Source organism: Nicotiana sylvestris, chromosome 7 (genome assembly GCF_000393655.2).
Source record: "Nicotiana sylvestris chromosome 7, ASM39365v2, whole genome shotgun sequence".
In the NCBI taxonomy this organism is placed as follows: Eukaryota; Viridiplantae; Streptophyta; class Magnoliopsida; order Solanales; family Solanaceae; genus Nicotiana; species Nicotiana sylvestris.
The window spans coordinates 7,699,068-7,720,321 of NC_091063.1; the positions used below are offsets into that span (position 1 = coordinate 7,699,068).

Below are 21,254 nucleotides of genomic sequence, written 5' to 3' on the forward strand. Positions count from 1 at the left end.
TCAACGGACTAATTAATATTCTTAGTCGTATTTTTTTTTTGGTTTGTAACATCCTTTCTTCAATATGAAATATATATTTTTAAGCTTTTTGTAATAAGAAAAGAATTTATATTAGGTAGAATGTTAGTATTTATTTATGACTTCCTACATAATCTTAATAAGGAAAGGCTTACCAACTAAAATTTTAGTTAATTTTAAATTTCTAAATATTAGGAATGCAACTTAAATAATTTTATATGTTATCCCATTTCAATTATTACAAATTTTTATCTTTACAACTTATAAATTCTTTATTGTCAATTTTTTTCTTTAAAATACAAATTTGCTTAAGTATAAAAAAGAAAATCAAAAAGTTCAAAAGTTTTACTTATTGGGACACATTATTCCTTCAAATCTGATTGCATTGTCATGATCAAAGAACCTGTAATAAATAAAAAAAAGCTACAAATAATATCTAATCTTAATACACAATTTTTTTTATAGTCTTTAAAAAAAATTCTTCAGCAGTCCACATAGATTTTGATTAATACTCCTTAAAAAAAATATTGATGGAGAATGTAGAATAATAACTTTATAGAAGTGCTTGGCTTCCCTTTTCTCTAGATGATTATTATTGCAAATAAGTTCTGAAAGAATGAAGATACAGAAATTTTCTCTGTGTATTTCATTAATCAACTTTACATGTATTTATACAAATAAAAGAAATAAAATCTGTTAAGATACTGTACAGGTGTCTTATTCTTATTTGTCTATTTCTAACTAACTATCCAAATGTGTTAGAATATAAAAATAGAAATTTGTATTTGTCATGTGCCTATATTTACAAAGAATACTCTAGAATGGGTATCCTAAGTAGTCAGCTGTAATAATCAATGGTGTTGATTAAATGAATCCTTATGAGATGAACGGTTGAGATGAAACATCTTGTTTCCTATTTAAACTGTTGAGATCTGCTGATGAGTGTGAGAATAAAGGACTTTGGTTATTCCGACCAAAGTCACTTTCATTTGGTCCAAGACCTAATTCCTCTTTTCTTTCATTCTCTCTCTTGTTCTTGTTTGCATCGACTGAAAACTCATGGGGTTTCTTCTTCTCATCAACCCCCCTCAAGTTGGAGGGGAGGGAAAGGACCCCCAACTTGCCCAAAATGGTTCTGTGATAAACCCCAGAAAGAGGTTTGGTGAAGAGATTGGCCAGTTGGTGCTCCGATGGAACAAATGAGATGTTGATTAAGCCGGAGATAAATTGTTGCCTGACAAAATGGCAATCAAGCTCGACGTGCTTGGTACGCTCATGGAAAACGGGGTTACAGGCGATGCGAATCGCTGCCTGACTATCGGAGTGAATAGGGATCGACAAAGTCGGAGCTACAGAGAGATCAGAGAGAAGTCGTACCAACCAAGTGACTTCAGCAGTGACACGCCTCATGGAGCGGTATTCAGCTTCAGCAGAGGAGAGGGAAATGGAAATCTGCTTCTTGGATTTCCATGAAATTGGAGCTCCACCAAGGGTGATGAAAAAGCCACTTACAGAGTGGCGAGAATCTCGACATGCTGCCCAGTCTGCATCACAAAAAGCGAGTAAATCAAAGGAGGGATCTGCAGTGAGAAAGATCCCTTGAGAAGGATCAGAGCACAAATAGTGGAGAACACGCAAAGCTACAGAGTAATGAGAAATGCAAGGGCGTTGCATGTACTGGCTCAAGCAAAGAACAACAAAACAAAGGTCTGGCCTGGTATTAGTTAAATAGTTGAGCTTCCCAACAAAGTGGCGATAAATAGTAGGATCAGACAAAGGCTCTCCTACATCAGCTTGCAATTTGGAGCAAGGATCGAGAGGGAAGAAACATCAGGACCTGTGCAATCAAATTCTACCAAGAGATCCAAGGTAAATTGCCTTTTCCCTATGATGAAACCCTATTTTTCTCTGAGAATTTCCATACCCAAAAAATGATGAATGTCTCCAAGATGCTTTACTTTGAATTCTGTGTGTTAGAAAAGCTGTAATATGTGCAATTTCTGTGGTGTCATTTCCTGTGAGTAGTATGTCGTCCACATAGACAACCAAGATAGAAAATAGGGGACCTGATTGCTTGTAGAATAAAGAATAATCATTGAGAGAGCTGGAGTAACCTTTGTAGTTCAGAGCCCCAACTAGCCTAGCATACCATTGCCTTGACGCTTGCTTTAGGCCATAGAGTGATTTCCTTAAGCGACAAACATGATGAGATTGAGGAGGAGTCAAACCTGTTGAGAATTTCATATAGACTTCTTCTTGCAAATCCCCATGCAAAAAGGCATTATTGACATCTAACTGTGAGACATGCCACCCCTTTTTGATAGCCACAGCCAAAAGACACTTGATGGTAGTCATTTTTACCAAATGTGAAAATGTTTCTGAATAATCGATCCCTTCTCTCTGAATGTCCCCCCTCACCACTAAACGAGCTTTGAGCCTTTCAATAGTACCATCTGAGTTGTGCTTCACCTTGTACACCCATTTACAGGATAAAGCTTTCTTCCCTGATATCCCAAGTGTGATTTAGTTCAAGTGCTGAAATTTCAGCATCCATGGCCTTCTTCCACCCAGGATGAGTGGAAACCTGTAGATAACTTCTAGGTTCTGATATGGAAGAGATGGAGGTAAGTAGATGCTGATTCTTCATAGAAAGGGCATTAAAGGAGAAGGCAGTTGGCTTGAGAGGTTTAGATAGACAGGAACTAAGGTCAGACAGGTAAATGATGTTGCAAATGTAGTCATTTAAGTAGGCTGGTTTTTGAGTCACTCTGTCATATTTTCTGACTGGTGGAGGAGGAATTGGAATAGGTGTGCTGGTAGGGGAGTGAGACAGTGATCTGGACAGAATGGGTGAGTAAGAAGGATTGGATTCTGAAGAGGTGAGGGTGATATTGGATGGAGTAGAAGGAGCAGGAACCTGAGAAGAACTGCTAGGTGAGGAGAGGATAAATTGAGGTGAATGCAATGTGGGAGATGATGAGGAGGGTGTCCTAGGAGTATGTTTTGTTGAGGTATGAGGTGAGGCATCTGAAGGAGTTTTACCTAATGGAAAGAAAGAAAAAACAGGTGAGGAAGGTGAGTGAGTAAAAGGAAATAGATGTTCATGGAACTTGACATCTCTAGAAATAAACACCCTTTTAGTGTCAAGGTCTAGTATTTTGTAACTTTTTTGATTCTGAGCATAGCATAGGAATATACAACCCTTTGCCCTAGGTTCAAACTTTCCCCTGTTGTGAGATAAAGTTGACACATAGCATAAACAACCAAAACTTTTGAGGGAATCATAGCTGGGCTGTTTACCAAGCAACTTCTCATAGGGTGTTAAACCATGCAGAACCTTAGAGGGGATTCTGTTGATTAGATATGTAGCTGTCAGAACACACTCTCCCCAGTACTGGAGAGGCACCTTAGAATGAAATAAGAGAGATCTTGCTACTTCCAAAAGGTGTCTATGCTTCCTCTCAACCACTCCATTCTGTTGAGGGGTAGCAACAGAAGAATTTTCATGTAAAATCCCTTGAGATTCAAGAAAAATTGCCTCTAGTGATCCTTTTCCTAGTTCCATGGCATTGTCAGATCTGATCTTCTTGACTTTCAAGTTAAACTGTCTATCTACCATGGATAGAAATGACTTCAAGACTGAAAAAGCATTTCCTTTAGAACTTAAAAGAAAAGTCCAAGTTGCCCTACTATAGTCATCCACAATAGTTAAGAAATATGTGTAGCCATTGTAAGTTACAGTCTTGAAGGGCCTCCAAGTATCAATATGAATTAAATCAAAGATAGCAAAACTCTTAATATGACTTAAAGGAAAAGGCAGTCTGGTCTGCCTAGCTTGAGGACAAATATGACACACACAATCAAAATTGGAGGGAAAAATTAATGAAACTAAAATTTCTCATTACTGAAAAGGGCAAATGCTCGAGCCTGACATACCATTGTTTTACATTAGATGTAACAGTAGTAACTAAAGATACTGGAAAAGAAATAGAAGTAGAAATAACACTGAAATTTCTTCCTTTTTGAATGGAAACTACATCTTTTCTAAATGAAGAAACATACTCTATTCTAGGTGGCTGGAACAGGTACAATCCATCTCTAACTTCACCAAAAACTTGTCCCCTCCTCATTAAAGGGACCTGCAATAGACATCCACTAGAAGTTAGATTTAAGGAGCAACTGAATTAAAGACATAACTTATGAACAGATAGTAAGTTATATTTGAAAGAAGGGACATGAAGTACCCTATCAAGAATCATATCAGGCTGAATAGACACATTACCTATGTGTGTAACACATAACTGAAATGAATTAGTTAAACTAATATGCAAAGGTGCAGGTAGAGGGGTAAGAGTTAAGAAAGAACTAGTATCAAAACACATGTGTTCAGAGACCCCCGAGTCAATAATCCAAGTTTTAGTGTTAAAAATAGCAAGACAAGTTCCTGTGTATTTGAGTATGGTACCAGCTACAACATTAGCATTGATTTCTGATGTTGTGGTCCCTACACTCCCAATCTGCACTTGCTTGATTATGTTTACCAATTCTGACACTTGCTCCTTACTAAAGAATTGGTTTTGATTGCTCATGGTTGCTTCACTGCAAGTGTTGGACTTCTCTTCATTGTCCTGCCTTGCCACCACTGCATTTCCCTTTATTGTAGGCTGATAATTAGTTGATTTTGTGAATTGAAAATCATCAGAAAACCCTATTAGTCTGTAGCAATCTGCTCTCACATGACCTGTTCTCATACAATGACTACAACTCATGTTTGGATTGTACTTTGTTTTCTTTCTGATTTTTTGTTGTATGTTCTGATTGTTCCCCTGTTTCTGAGAGGTTCCCTAGGATTTCTGAATGTTATTCCTTTGATTGAACTTCCCTTGAGATCCTACCATGAAGGATGCACCATCTGATGGATATTGTGGGCTAACATATATTTCCCTCTGACTTTCATCTTGCAGAAGGAAAGAATAGGCATGGTCCATGTTTGGAAGTGGGCTCATCATGAGGATGTTTCCTCTTGTATGTGCATACACATCATTCAAGCCCATCAAGAATTGTATGACTCTCTGATCCTCTAGGAACTTGGCCACCTTTTTTTTCCCTTCACACACACAAGTACATGTGCAACCTAGATGTGAGTTCAGGGAATCTAACTCATCACATAACCTTTTTAGAGTTGTAAAATATCCTACAATACTGCCGTTTCCCTAAACTGTTTTAGCAATTTTCTTTTGTAGGTGATAGAGTTTGTCTCCATTGGATTGTCCAAACCTATGCTCAAGACTGTTCCAGAGTTCCTTTGCAGATTTGGAATAAATCACACTGTCTTCTATCTCTTTAGTTAGAGAGTTTAAGAGCCACGAGGTGACCATGTCATTGTATCTACTCCACTGTGCATGATCCTTTGAATCCAGGGCAGGTTCATCACAAACCCCATTGATGAACACCAGCTTGTTTTTGGCTGATAATGCAATTAGGATCGATCTTCTCCACCCTGAGAATCCTCTTCCATCAAAGGGTGAGGTGACAAGAGTCATTCCAGGTGCATCTGAAGAGTGAAGAAAGTAGGGGTGGTTGACATCATGATTGACAGCTTGACTAGTTAAACCAGAAAGAGAAAGAGTGGGAGCAGAATCTGTTCCAGTCATGATGATAGATGAAGTTGAGAAAGAAGGAGGAAGTTTAGACGAAAAGGTTGAAGGATCGAGCAGAAATCTGCTCTGATACCATGAAAGAATGAAGATGCAGAAATTTTCTTTGTGTATGTCATTAATCAACTTTACATGTATTTATACAAATAAAAGAAATAAAATCTGTTAAGGTACTGTACAGGTGTCCTATTCTTATTTGTCTATTTCTAACTAACTATCCAAATGTGTTAGAATATAAAAATAGAAATCTGTATTTGTCATGTGCCTATATTTACAAAGAATACTCTAGAATGAGTATCCTAAGTAATCAGCTGTAATAATCAATGGTGTTGATTAAATAAATTCTTATGAGATGAACAATTGAGATGAAACATCTTACTTCCTATTTGAACGACTGAGATCTGCTGATGAGTGTGAGAATAAAGGACTTTGGTTATTCCGACCAAAGTCACTTTCATTTGGTCCAAGACCTAATTCCTCTTCTCTTTCATTTTCTCTCTTGTTCTTGTTTGCATGACTGAAAACTCATGGGGTTTCTTCTTCTCATCAAGTTCAAATCTCATTAAATTGTAAACCCAAACGGAATCTCTGTTTACGTCGGTAGAATATTTTACGGTTTGACACATTAATTGCAAAACAACTATTTGGGATCTTATGTCGAAAGCAATAAATTAGAATAATTCAAGTTTCCATGTTTAAACACACATAATAATTAACATAAGGTAAGTTTTTTTAATTTCACGTTCTATGCCTTTTTTAGTTTTTAAATTTTTTTAGTTGGTTTTAAAGGTCTAAATAATACAAATAAGGAAATATTTAATAAACTAAATTTTATTGATTTCAAAGTCTTAAATATTAGGAAAATTATTAAATGACAATGTTGTCCGTTGTAAAATTTAGTTTTAAGGGGTATAAAAGGCGAACAACATTTTGCTAAGGGCATTCGTGCTTTTAATATATATATATATATATATATTATTTAAATCATTATTTGTTTGGTAGCGTAAACGGATAATTGAACAAAACATAATAATGGGCTCGTTGGCTTTCTATTTGGTTGGAACATGATGTCTCTTCATCAATCAAGTTTTGTCTAAACAGGAAAATATATAAAGTATTACGATTGTTTTTTTTCTTCTTTTTAATTGGCTTTTTCTCGACAATCTCTAGTTAGTTATTATTCATAACTTGGCTCAAATTGCACGTTTTGTTCCAATATTAATAAACATGAAAAGAATGCTCATAACTAATCTACTTAACGTCTTTCAAAATTATCAGGACAAGAAACTAAGATAAGACCTGACGATTAAAGAATCTTCGAATTTTCAGATTTATTAACAGTAAGAGGATTAGATTATGTCCAAATGGTTTTGGATTTTATCTTATCATGTTTCTTTTCCTTTAAATTTTGTAAAAATTTCACGGGGCGTCCTATTTGGTCGCCCCCATTTAACCTATACTCATTTTTTTTAAATATTTTAGTTTGTACCCACTTTTTAAATAACTTCAGCCCCCTTTCTCCTCCTTCGTTTTCTTTTTTTCTTCTTCTTTCTTCTGCTGCTGTTGGTGCTGCTATGAAACTTCAGTTCTTGGGATGATTGCCATAAATATGTTTATCAGATTATTTTTAAAAAATTATTACAAAATTAGTAGACAATAATTTGTGAATATTTCCACGTACGTAAGTTAGTAGACAATGATAATTCTGTTCTTTTCACGTTTATTGTTCCAAAATTTATGATTTAGATACTATTGGCAACCTGATTATTTATCTAGTATGTTAGAAAGCTTTTTCAAAAACTTCAGCTTATAGCTGAAGTTTTTACAAATGAACTAAATTACTTCAGCATCTTCTGCTGAAGTTTTTGAAAAAGCTTTATGACAAAACTAATGAATCCAGGACAAAAAATCTTCAGCTTTTAGTGCTCTGCTGAAGTTTTTGAAAAAGCTTATCCAGGACAAAAAAAACTTCAGCTTATTTAGTGCTGAAATTTTTATAAATGAATTAAATAACTTCAACATTTTCTGCTGAAATTTTTGAAAAAGCTTAATGACAAAACTATTGAATCCAGGACAAAAAAAACTTCAGCTTATTTAGTGCAATTACAAACAAAAACTTCAACAAATAGAGAACAAAACTTCAGCTACTATGCTTAAGTTCAGCAATTACAAACAAAAACTTCAGCACACTTGCTACTTCAGGCCCGTCTACTAAAATGCTGAAGTTTTGCGTGATTGCCTTTGCTACTTCAGCCCCGTATGTTGAAGTTACGCGAAAAAGTGGGTACACTTGTAAATTTTTTTTTTTTGCAAAGCGGGCACAAGTTAAAACGTGACCCAAAAGGCGGGTATAGATGCAAATGCCCCTTAAATTTTTAGGGAAATTTTCATAAAGCACTATCTTTTAGTAGTAATTAGCCATCTATAGATACCATTTGCTATATTACGGATTATAGATACCTTTTATGTGGTTATAAGATGTATTTGATGTATTTAAGCTATTGTATTCATGAATACAATAGCAAAAATAGGCGTGAATTAGGGAAGTCCAGCTAATCGGTTGTTGTATTCGAGTGTATTCGACTGTATTCATGGAGTGAAGCATGGGATTACAGCTGGACAAATTATTGTATTCGACTATATTCACAGCGTGAAATAGGGGATGACACTGTTATTAAAACAGAAAGTGAATCAATTAACATAATAGACTCCTAATATAACTCAACAAACTCAATTATAACACACAAATTTTGTATTTTCAGTTATAAAAAAGATTCTCAACCAAAAATACCCCAAAAATATAGCAATCTTCAGAGAAATTATTTAATACATCTGAATAAATAAATTATATCAATTAAAAAAACTTATGAATACATTCATGGCATATAGCGAGACAGTGAATACAATGAAATACATAGAATACAGCGAGATACATTGAAATACAATGAAAAAAAAGACATGAATACAATGAAATACATGAAAATACATTGAAATATATTAACAGAAAATCAAGTTGCTCAGCCGCAACCTCCATCGTCTTTGTTCAAGAACAAACCAACCGAATTATATGTCGGCGACTGCTGTCTTTGCATTCTTTAAGTTGCCAATGCTATTTAGTATAAAAAAATTATCAGGTCTACCATTCTCAGAACAACGAAAGCCTTCATCCAAGAACTTACAATCCTTTGATTTATACAGTGGATAAATCTCATCCCAAACCCAATTCCCATATAAAAGATCACAACTTTCTGCTCCCTTTTCCAAAAAATCCAACTTTTCAATCTTGTTATATGGGACAGACGATCCATTGAGCCCAATCAACGTAGCAAACATCTTGCTGATACAAATGAGGCCCTTTGTTTACTTTTATGTAATCCAACAAAAACAGACACAAGAATAAGCAAACAGTGAAGAAAAAGCAGGCAAGTACACCTGGTGATGGCTCAAAAAGCTTCAAGCGTTTGAATTTCTTGAAAATTTTAAATTGGGTCATTGTGTTGAAGAATCTAGGAGATGGGCTTTGCACAAATCCGGTGGGAGGAGGAGGAGATCGAAAATTTTAATGGGATGGGGGAAGAGAATGAGATGTATCAAAGTAGAGAGAGAAAGAAAATAGTGTAATTGATTAGCGTATTTAGTGGCTTAGGGCTAGGAGGTAACCAAAATTAAATATTTTGCTATAAACCTTAAAAGGTGGTATTTATTTAAAATAAATAAGGTGTTAACCTTTGCTACAGGAGGTAAAAATTCCAAATTTTTTATGCCTTTTGGGCCAAACACAATGTGTACACTCTATGTAGGTCCGTTATTTGCTTATGTTTCGACAGAATTATCGAGTAGCTTGATATCGTATTTGTGTTGAATCTTTTGTTTAATATATACAAATAATTCAAAATACAGTAAGCTTCCTTCTTTGAAATTCAGAATTTACAAACTCAAAATCCTAATTCCGCTACTAAATTAAGGAGAACCAAAAACATTCATCACATTCATACAAAAATGTTGTCTGGTGGTAGTCTCCTCTAAACTCTAATAAATGGTTTACGCTACGATTAAACTAGCAAACTATCCAAAGCCAATTTTCATAATAAGGGCCTGTTTGGCCATATATATATATATATATATATATATATATATATATATATATATATATATATATATATATTTTATTTTATTTTTATCCGAATTAATGTTTTGTCATGAAATTTCATATTCCACTTGAAGTTGAATTTTCGAGTTTCTTGAAAATTTGGAAAACTTCAAAACGTTGTTTTTCAAAATTTTCACTTCAAATCTCTAACAAAAATTCAAAAACAACTCCAAATTGTATTCGTATCAAAACACAACTCCAATTTTCACTTAATTTTTTTATGGAATTTCTCAATTCTTGTGTTCAAAAACCCACTTAGATTAGTCCCGAAAGCGTATACATAACATTTATGAGATGTTTAAAAAAATGTACGTATATTTACCCCCCCCCCCGAAAAAAGAAGCTTAGGTCACCAGAACCAAGGGAACATACAAATCATCCTATTTCTTTCATGGCAAAAACAAAAAGTGTAACCAACCATGAAAGAATCCTAGCCTGTCAAAAACTACAATAAAATAACTTACTTTCACATAAGTAATAAAAAAAAAATCGATTAATTATTCATTCACTCTTTCAAGAAAGTTTATCAGAAACAACATTTTTACCTGCATATAGTAGGGCTAACGCTACGCCATCACTACCCTCCCTAAACTCCACTTGATATGTTGTTGTTGTTGTTGTCGTTGTCGTCTCTCGAGAAAACGGAGGAGGAAACAAAATGACATAGCTTCATTACTTATTTCATATTTGGCAGCTGAAAATCTCCCATTTCATAGTACTCTTCCCTCTGAGAAGCATGCATTTGATAAGAAGCTGCAGCATTTGGCAACATGGGATGATACTGATGAAAGTAGTTATTAGGTGTCACCATTGGTACAAAATAACATAATGGTTGAGGTTGTTGATCAACATTACTTAACATCATATTATTATCTCGAGCCAAATCCCTGTGACACACCTGCTGATTTTCGATAATATTTCCACTAGTATTTAACATCGCTAGATGTGGCTCATAACCGGTAGCGGTGCAGTGAGGTATTCCAGAACTTTGATGATTATCTCGTCGGATCATCTGATGCTGCCCAAATTGCATAATTTCTGTCTCCGTGAAATTTATCGGTGGCACAAATTGCTGCTGCTGCTGCTGCTCAATAATTTCCAATTGCAAACTGCTTTTTCTAACCAAACTTTGCATTACACATTGAGTATTTGGTTGAGTTATTTGCTTTCCAAGAAAACTCATTGCATGCATGTCGTCTAATGATATTGTCTGTGTTCCTTTCAAGAATTCTAACCTGCGGTTAGAAAAATAATAGAAAAAAATAATTGTAAGATGCCTAAGCGCGAAAAATCACTATCTTTAAATAGATCCCAGCCATATATAGTAATCTTTCAGATTAAAACAAAGTCACTGCATAGTGAAAGTTAATTAATTTCGTTCAAAGGGTGTTGGCTAAAATATAAAACTAAAACATACATTTATATTAAAATCAAGTTTTAAATAAAACTAAAAATACCAGTTCTTTTACAATTAAAAAAGACTTCAAAGTCATTTTAAACATGACCCCTCCCACCCAAAAAAAATAAATAAAAGAATTAACCCAAATAGCCGTCCACCCTACCACTTAAACTAAAAATAGCGGTCAAGGTATAATATATGCATAATCTAAGTATTATATGTGTATAATCTATGTATATGGCTAAAAAAATAAATAGTTTATATGGCTGACTATTTGTGTAAAGATAAGATTGTTTTATATTTTGTACAAATCACTCTTTCTGTCACAATTTATATTATGTATTGTTTATTTCGAGAGTAAACGAGTTTTGTATGTCTTAATTTCTTATATGACTATTAAATATTTTAAATATTATTTATTGTGACTTCTAATACGTTTTATGTGTAGTTTTCAAACATTAATTTTATTTTTAAAAATTCAAAATTTTCATGTCCGATTTATAGTCAAAATTAAGAAGTTTGACTCTTAAAATTCAAACATTGTTGCATAAATTGGGACTGAGGGAGTATTTAACAATACCTTTGCTTCATAAACTCGATTTTTGCCCCCAATAAAGCAGAAAGTTGCTTGAGTTGATCAGAAGATAAATTATCATAGAGTTGATCCCAAGTTGGATATTTAGCCTCAAAATTCTTTTTGCGTAATTTTGAAGACTCGATCTCGACTTTTCTCGTTAAGTCTCTGAAGTAAAAAGATAAATCATGAGTTCTCAATCTCTGATCATCGTCTGATCGGGCTCTGTACGAGTCGATTAAGCTCTGAATTGTGTCTTTATCGGGCCAGATTGTTGGTTCGCTATCTTTTGGACCGTATATAATCATGCATAATTTGACTTGACACAAAGTTGATAATTCATTGGCCTTTTTCTCCAAACCTTTTTTTCTCTTTTGATACGTCGAATTTCGAGATCTTTCGTTTTTAATCAGTTCCATGCCAATTTTTCTTCGGCCCATCTGTGGAAGTCACAACAATTTCAGAAAAAAATTGTTAGTTTGGATAATAAAAGAGAAAATGGCTAAGTTAAAGTAGCAATGGGGTGTTCATGATTCGGTTTGGGTCGGTTTTTCCCTAAAAAGAAACCAAATCAAGTAGGCCGGTTTTTCAAATATTGGAACCAAACCAAACCAATTAAGTCAGTTTTTTATCGATTCGGTTTTTGTCGTTTTTTCGGTGTAATAATAAATTTAAATAGCTACTTTTATAGTCGGTTTGGTTCGATTTTTTTCGATTATTTTTTTATTAAAACCAAAACCAAACCAAATTTAATTGATTTTTAAAATTTAAAACCAAAACCAAACCTAAAAAGTATCGAATTTTTTGGTCGGTTTGGTTTGGGTTTCGGTTTAGTTCGATTTTTCGAATTTTTATGAACACCCCTATAGCATGCTTTATATTCAAAGTAATGTATAGAGTTTTAATAAATTTTCCTACTACTACATATAATTAAATTGGTCTTATACGAAGGTATAACATTGTTTTCCTTAAAAAAGAAACCTTTGGGCAAGAACAATTAATTACTCCCTCAGGTCCACTTTAATTATTTTTTTAACTATTTACACACATATTAAAAATTTATCTTTTAACATTAATTAACAATGAAATTGACCATACTAACCTTAATTTGTTCCTTAGAAATATAACAACTACTCCTAGGCTTTTTTCTCCAAGGCAATTTTGAAAAACATAAATTAATTCCTTCCTGATATCTAAAATAAATAAATATTGTGGACCATGAAAAAATAGCAAAAAAAAAAAAAAAAATTAAAGTGAACGAGAGGGAGTCTCATTTACATGCTAGAGGAGGAAAAAAAGCATGTAACTTTAACACATGTTTGTCTCTCGAAATTCAAAGTTTATCACATAAATTAGAACAGATGGAATATTTATGATTAAAAAAAGGGATTATATACATAAACTATTTAACATTTAAGTGCTTGAGTCGGTGGCTATTTAAATTAATTCTTCAAAATTGAAACCATCAATACATCTTGAAGAAATTTCAGTTGATTGTCTTTATGTGACAGAACAATAATAAGAAACTCATAAGTATTTGCAAACATAAAACACATCAAAATAAAGAAACTTTGTACGTAATTGTTCAGAATAATTGTTCGGTAAAGCCAAGAAATTAACAATTACCTCTTTGTAATTAACCTTAAATCTTCAAAATTAAACCCTTTGTTTCTGAAACACCAATGTGGCTGAAAAACGATTAGTAGTCAGCCTAAAAGAAAAGTATGCAAAAGTTTAGTAACTCAAATCTCAAAAAAAAGAAAAATTAATAAGAACACCATTAATTAATACAACTGCTTGAATTAATTAAACCCAATTTCAGGAATAATTGTTAAAGTAATTGGATAAAACAGAGCTAAAAACAGCAAGAAAGAGAGAAATTGAAGAAGGAATACCAAATTAGTCTCTGAGTTAAATCAAAGAAGAAGACTTCAATCTCCTTTTAAGGTATTTTTATACTTACCATTTTTTGTTCTTCGTATGTATTTAGTCTAAATTGTAGTACTAATACGTTTTGAGTAAGAATATTTTTCTTTCCTTTTTGGTTTACTTCGTATATTTTCTTTGTCCTAATTTTGCTTTGTTACCTTTTATTTCATTTTTTAGGTTCTTATATTGATTTTCTTTCCTGTAATAGAAGTTGTACTCAATTTACCTTTTACTCTTTATTTAATTTTCTAGGAACACCGCCCAATTCTAATAGATTTCCACGAAAATACATGGGCTTTTCTTTTAAATATGGTAAAACACAATGTTTATGTCAAATCAACAATAACTTTCGCATACTCCGTTCACATAGGGTCCAGTATTTCAAGAGGTATTTGGTGTAGACAGCCTACCTTAATACAAACATTAGTGACTGCTTTCACGGTTCAAACTCGTGACTTATAAATCACAACTTTCCGTTGTTCCAAGATTTCTCTTCTTTTATCATCTAACTATTGTTAATTAATATATATTTTCACCTCATTTATTATTTAACTGTGATAAAATATATTGATATTTAATGTAAATACGATGCTCACAAGTCTTAACCAAGAGTCACACAATGACTTCTTTTTGCTTTGTTTTGTTGGTGACTTCAGAACTAAATATCATGTGTCACGAAATACATGGTTTGCCGACGTGTTTAATAAAATGTTGTAATAAATTTTATATTATCAGGTTACCTTAATAGTTATTACATCAATCATATAATAAATGGAGACTAATTATAAAATAAGATGAGTAATCTGGTGCAATAAATTAAACTGCTTTTGTACCGTAGAAAGAGGTGTTACGTTGCTATTATATTTATGTCAAAATCTTTGTAAGAATATTACCAACCAAAAAAAAAAAACTTTTTGGGATAACTAGTTCGATTTAACTAGTTCATATTTGGGTCAGCCTAATTTAAGTCTGTACATGGTCATTGGACTTCAGCATTGATACGGGTGGAAATGACACTAGGTAGCCACTTTTGAATATGATAGTTTAAAATATTCATAGTTTATAATATATTTACAAATTAGCTAATTCACCCAAACTTCAGGATACGGTGTCCTGATGTTTGAACTTCATAACATTGTGTTGTAAAGTTCGAAAATTGTGTCCAGAAATTCGAATCTTATGTCCTTAATTTTAAATTAGCAGTTCAAAAATTCAGGACACTTAGTCTTGAATTTCAAATTAGCAACTTATAAATTTAGGATACTAAGTTTTGAATTTCAAATTAGCAGCTCAAAAATTTAAGATACTTATAGTCCGTTTGGCCAAGCTGCAAAAATCAGCTTATTTTGAGAAATGTTTTTTTTTCAAAAGTACTTTTGGTGAGAAGCAGTTTGTGTTTGATTAATTAGTTTGAAAAGAACTTCTGAGCAGCAATTAGTGTTTGGCCAAGCTTTAAAAAACTGCTTCTGAGTGTATTTTTCTCAAAAGAGCTTCTTAAAAAAGTGCTTTTAGAGAAAAGCTACTTTTTTCTGCTTCTCCAAAACTGCTTCTGCTTCTCCTCAAAAGCACTTTTTTTCTTTCAAGAAACTTGGCCAATTGCCTCAATTTTTGGCCAAAAGTGCTTTTGGCAAAAAAAAAAAAGCACTTTTGGCTAAAAATAAGCTTGGCCAAACAGGCTATTAATCCTATATTATAAATTCTGGATATATTTTAAATAGCAGGGTTAAAAGTGGCTACTAGCAACAGGAAAAAGAAGCAGGACAGTAAGAACATAGAAGGCCGATTTACGCAAATATCTCTTTTTAAGTTATTCTTTAGACTTTGTCCCTACTTTCAAAAGTTGTGCAAATATAACCCTCTAGAAATCACCCCTTGCGGAAAACATTAATGTTTACTCATATATTTTTGCTCATAAAGTATTAGATTGTGGTACAATAAAAAGGTCATTTGCTAAACAACAACTAATACAAAAAGAGAATTGGCGAAACAAGATTGAACTGCATTGCTTCTGCAAAATGAAATGTAATAACTAAGTACAGTACTATTTTTCTGGCATTATATACAACATAAGAAGACATCTTTCAAATTTGTGTTGCAACATTGTATTAAGACAATCAATCTCTAAACTGTCAAAAAGAGCTTTTACTTGCAATTGCAACATCTCAGACAACTTACACAGAATAATTCCCATAGCTCTGCCCCAAAAAAGATGAGTCACTATGGAACTTTCTACTCAAAAATAATTAGCTTACAATATTAAATGAACCATCTTGCAGAAATGCTGGGCAAGACTGCGTACAATAGACCTTCGTGGTCCGGCCCTTCCTCTGACCCCGCGCATAACGGACGCTTAGTGCACTGGACTGCCCTTTTCATTAAATGAACCATCTCCCATAGCAAGCATAGCTCTACTTGATAGAAAAACTACATAAATAGTCATAAGTCCCAACCCTAACAACTTGCTCGGGCGCATATCGTTTCGAGGTAGCACGACTAGTGCCCAAACTAGTGCCAACACTAGAAATCCCATTGTGTAATACAAGCTATCATCTCTTGGAAACATATACGATTGTGGCTTCTTTGACAAAGATCCAAGGAGCATTGAGATGCCTAAACCAATAAGTGTGTTGAACATAGGCCCGGCGTAACATCCTGACATAGCAATCTGCACACCATCTGCACTATTCACTGCTATCGCGACATTTGACATTAAGTCACCCATTGAGTTGCCCCATGCCAATACAGTTAATGCTAGAATCGATGGTTTGATACCAAAGATAACACCAAATGCCACTAGCAACGCCACTAGCTCGTTAGCCACGATGTAAAACCAAATGATACTCATAAAGAATCCACCGAAAAGCCATGGAAATAAGCATCTACGAGGCGGATGATCAACATTTGTGTAGATAAATGCAATACCTCCAAGTATACCACCAACTATAGCACCAACAACATATGCAGCGCTAGCAGGGTAGTGCAAATCGTCCTGAGTGTTCCAAAGGAACGCTAAAAGCAGGGGCGCCAACGTAGCACTGGAAACAGCATATACTTTTGACCATCTTTCCTCATCGACAATGGGAATTGTTAACCTTCTTGGAAGTGTCAATGGTATTTCTAGCAGTGAAAACAACTTGGAACACGAAAAGGAAGACGACTGATAATTCACATCGTCCTGTTCATTCCAACCCCACAAAGCCATTGGACTTTCTCCGCGATTGTCCTTCACAACTTCATCAGAGAAAATTGCCACATTCGAAAGCCACATCCAATGTGGCATCTGACCCTGTAGATGCACCAATCCATCTATAGATTCCGACTTAATAAGAGGCACACGTAAAGAATCGTGCTCTCCATCTACACTACTAGACAACATACTTGCTGTAACCGGTAACAATGGAGCAACCGAATCCAACTTCAAACTACTACTACTACTACTACCACGACGATTCCTCAACATCTCATTTACAGCAACAAAAACAGCATACACCAAATAAATAGAGACAAAGGCAACAGCACCTAAAACAGTCACCTTGCCTATAATCAAAAGAGCTAGAAGCGAAACGAGCGCTACAATAAAGAAACACAAATCCCTAATAAAAGATTTCTTATCAATCCTAATACATTGCTCAGCAACACACAAGGACACAGTACCAACTACAACACAGGTAACAAAAACAGCTCCACCAAGAACACTATTCAACCCCACTTCCCCAGAATCACTGCCCATAAAAGCAGCAATACTCGCAAAAACATCAGGTGCTCCATTCCCTAAAGGGAGAAGAGTAACACCAGCTACAGTTGGTGGCAGTTTTAACAAATTAGACAACTTTTCAAGACAACAACAGAAGTAATCAGCAGCGGTATTTCCCAATAAATAGAACAAACCAATCAACCAAATGGCAAGTGTCACATACCCTAAAAAACTCAAACTTTCACAGTCACAGTAAAAGAACATAAGATAATTAAAGAAACCCCCTGAATTACATTGAGGATTAACCTTTAAATACTCACATTTAGTACTGTAACCTTTATGTTTATACAACCCTGCACAGAATTTGAGATTACTAGTTGACACCCCAACACCTTGAATTTCAACAATTTCCCTTCTAACAGTACTAATTTTGAAGCTCCTAATAAAGGAATAAGATTTCTTAGAAAATGGACTTTGAAGAACATTTTGTCTATGGAAGAAGAAAAGAACCAAAACAGACAAACAAAGTCCATTGAAAATTCCACGAAACCTGGACCTTTTCCTACAGTAAAAACGGTTCAAAGCTTCCATTTTTTTTTCAATTCTTGAAAAAGATTAATTCTACAAGAAAGTGACTGGTGAAGAAAAAACCAAAATTTGGGTCTTTCAAGATTTTGAATTCTATTAACCAAGGTTGGAAAATTCAAAGGAAAATTCCTAGAAATTTAGCTGAGACAAAAATTGTCAACTGAGGATGTTATAAAGCAAAAGAAAGAGAAATTTCTAGCTGGTTTGCTACTTTTCTTGTTGAAATTTTGGATATTTTCTTGGGGTAAATTTTGAAGAGAGAAATGGTAAGAAAGGAGGAGGAGAAGAAACTGGGGAGTTAAGGTAAAGGCGCAAAATAATAGGGAGAGGGAGCCATGAAAAATTGACGCGTAGGACAAAGGAACAGAAGATTTAGCATAGGAGACAAGTGGTCGCTTTCTAGGATGAGTCGAATGTTCTTTTCGATAATTTGGGCTCTTTTGAGCCCCCACTTTCTTTTAAAATTGTTAGGTAATACTTACCCAATCATAGTGTCCATAATATTTAAATGATAAAATTTTCTATTATTTTCGTTTATATTGTTATAAATTCTGTGTCTTCTTTTATTTTTTTGGTTTTCTCTTTTGTTTTTAACGGTAAACAATTTAAATTTGTTATACTATTTGATTTAGAGAGTGTCTCGATTACTTTTAAGCTGGTCAAATCAGCTTTTAAGACCTTTTTAGCTTTTTCAATGGTTGGCAAAATTAAAAAGTGCTTAAAATAAATTTAAAACTACATAAAACAAGCAAAAAGCAGTAAGTTGGGCAACCTCAACTTATTGCTTTTTAGCTTAAAAGTTATTTCTGCTGAGAAGCTACTTTTTTAAGTCAATCCAAACGGACTCTTAATTTGACTTTTTAAATAGATTTTTAGTCGAATCATAACATTGTTGTTAGCAAATCGGAAGAGAAATATTTAGAAAACTCGATTTCTTATCTTAAGAACCTGACTCCAAAGAGAGAGAAAAATCGGACTAAAAGAGATTTCTCTTTCGACGATTGAACTTACTTTTATATCCAAATTGAAATGAATTTAAACGTCTTTGGATCCTACTTAAGGACGACTTTCACTTCTCTTTCACTTTCATATCAGGAACGTTGAGTTACACATGCAATATTTAATTTGGTATTTGTTCTGATTATTAATGAAATTCCAGTATGAAATGGATGAATTTCGCACATCAAAATTTTTTGAGAAAAGAGTTCCTATTTACACCTCAATTTTTAGTTATGATTTAAAATTACTCTTGTCAAGACAAAAATTAAAAAAAAAATCTTTAAAACGAGATGAGACAGCAACTTAAAAAATGGCAAAATTGTTAATTTTGAACACATTTTTCCTTTTTATATTTATGTTAGCGTGTCGGTTTAGCAAATAAATGGGAAAGGAGCCAGCTGGTTCTTTTATAAAGTGACTTCTCGTCTAGACCGACATATATCAGAATATTATTTCTGAAAAAAGTAATATTTATACCTGAAAAAAGTCGTTCAGATTTGTTAGGATTACGTATTTAATTAATAATAATAGCATGAATGTTGTCACGTGGATTTGTTTTATGTCGATTAATTTGATGGAACAAGCTCAAAAAGATTGAAAAAATGATACTGTATAGTTACTCTCAAAATATTAGTCGAAAAAAAGTTTTATATATATATATTCAATATATTATATATAAAAATTATATAAATTTTATATTTTTTTCTACTACCGAATATAAATAATTTTTAAACGTAATAATACCCAAAAAGATATATGAATTCTTGAAATGTGTAAAGTCGTCGGGACACTACTATAATAAGGATATTAATTAGCTTCGAGGCTAAGTTGTTGACAATATACATAGGAAAGCACAGAACTTTTCACACTTGCACGAAACAGATAAGAAAAGTTTTAACGTCTTTTTGGCTTTAACTCAGTAGGGTACATCTTCATTAACCTCTTAAACTACCAAAGTTTTCGATGAGAATTTAGCTCCCGTTAGGTAATACTAGATTTTGGCTTTATTTTTTAAAAAAAAATTAAAATATTTATTTGTTTATGAAATATAATCATGTTTTTGGGGAAAAAATTCAAAAAATTTTAAGTTCCCAAAACCTGGTTTAGGGCAGTTTTTGGGCGAATTTTTTTCTTCCACTCACAAAAATTAAAGTTTTTTTTTCAAATAAAATACATGTCTAAACACAACTTCAATTTTCAAAATTTATTTTTCAACACAATTAAAAAAAAATCAAGTTTCAACCAAATTTATGTCCAAACGCTAACTTAACAACAACAACAACAACAACAACGACCCAGTATAATCCCACAAGTGGGGTCTGGGGAGGGTTGTATGTACGCAGACCTTACCCCTACTCCGAAAGGTAGAGAGGCTGTTTCCAGGAGACCCTCGGCTCAAAAGAAGCAATAGGAGATGATACATTAGTTATGTAAAAATGCGTAATAAAACAGCAACAATATATAAGTACCTTCTTCTTCTTGTTGTTGTTGTTACTGTTTGTTGCCACTGGTTTATTTTATCTTTTCTTGAGCCGAGGGTCTATCGGAAACAACCTCTTGCCCTTTCAGGGTATGGGTAAGGTCTGTGTAGACATTACCCTTTCCATACCCCACTTGTGAGATTTAACTGAGTTTGTTGTTGTAATTTGATTGGACGAAACGTATAATTTCGTGAAAACGAACTAATAAGAAAATAATCCCTCCGTTCACTTTTACGTGGCACGTTTTGACTTTTCACGTCCTTTAGAAATAATAAATGAAGTGCATAATTTACCATGATACCCATATTAATTGATGCATATTTTATTGATTTTGAGAAAATGATTTGAAATGAGTAATAAATACTATAGGTATAAAAGGAAAAAAAATTATCTTCTTTTGATATGCGTAAAGTAACAAGTTAAAATAAAAATATATTTTTAGCATACATACCAAGTAAACATGAACGGAGGGAATATAAGTCATATACATTTCTTACGCAAAATCTTTTAATACTTCACCCGACAAGGTTAGTTAAAGTTAGAGATACCAAACTTTGGAATTAGGCAAAATGCGGGAAGTGAAAGGACACCCTTTCTCATTTTTGGAATCCTCCTTTAATTAATTTTGGAGCGGCTAAGATCGACAAGGAATATATTATAAGTAATTTTGCAGCATACGTAATACGAATGATTATAAACTATATTGTTGAAAGGTTTAAAGATAAGATGGAAAGTGACTAGAGGTGGATTTATAGTGTAATTTAG

At 33.5% G+C, this 21,254-nt stretch overlaps 3 protein-coding genes across 3 annotated transcripts; all 3 read right to left on the reverse strand.

Annotated features, from left to right (window-relative positions):
• Positions 1–5,231: 5,231 nt before the first annotated feature.
• On the reverse strand, positions 5,232–5,672 carry LOC138872714 (uncharacterized). The gene has a single exon (XM_070151126.1). The coding sequence runs from the start codon at positions 5,670–5,672 to the stop codon at positions 5,232–5,234; it is 441 nt and encodes a 146-aa protein (XP_070007227.1).
• A 4,829-nt stretch (positions 5,673–10,501) lies between these two features.
• Positions 10,502–12,238, reverse strand: LOC104236138 (agamous-like MADS-box protein AGL70). Its single transcript, XM_009790017.1, has 2 exons — positions 11,805–12,238; positions 10,502–11,060 (listed from the first exon to the last, which is right to left on the reverse strand). Exons 1-2 carry the CDS (start codon positions 12,236–12,238, stop codon positions 10,502–10,504), a joined length of 993 nt encoding a protein of 330 aa, XP_009788319.1.
• Positions 12,239–15,806: 3,568 nt separating this feature from the next.
• Positions 15,807–18,359, reverse strand: LOC104236136 (cation/calcium exchanger 3-like). The gene has a single exon (XM_009790015.2). It carries the CDS (start codon positions 18,010–18,012, stop codon positions 16,078–16,080), a length of 1,935 nt encoding a protein of 644 aa, XP_009788317.1. The 5' UTR covers positions 18,013–18,359; the 3' UTR covers positions 15,807–16,077.
• Between the last annotated feature and the right edge of the window lie 2,895 nt (positions 18,360–21,254).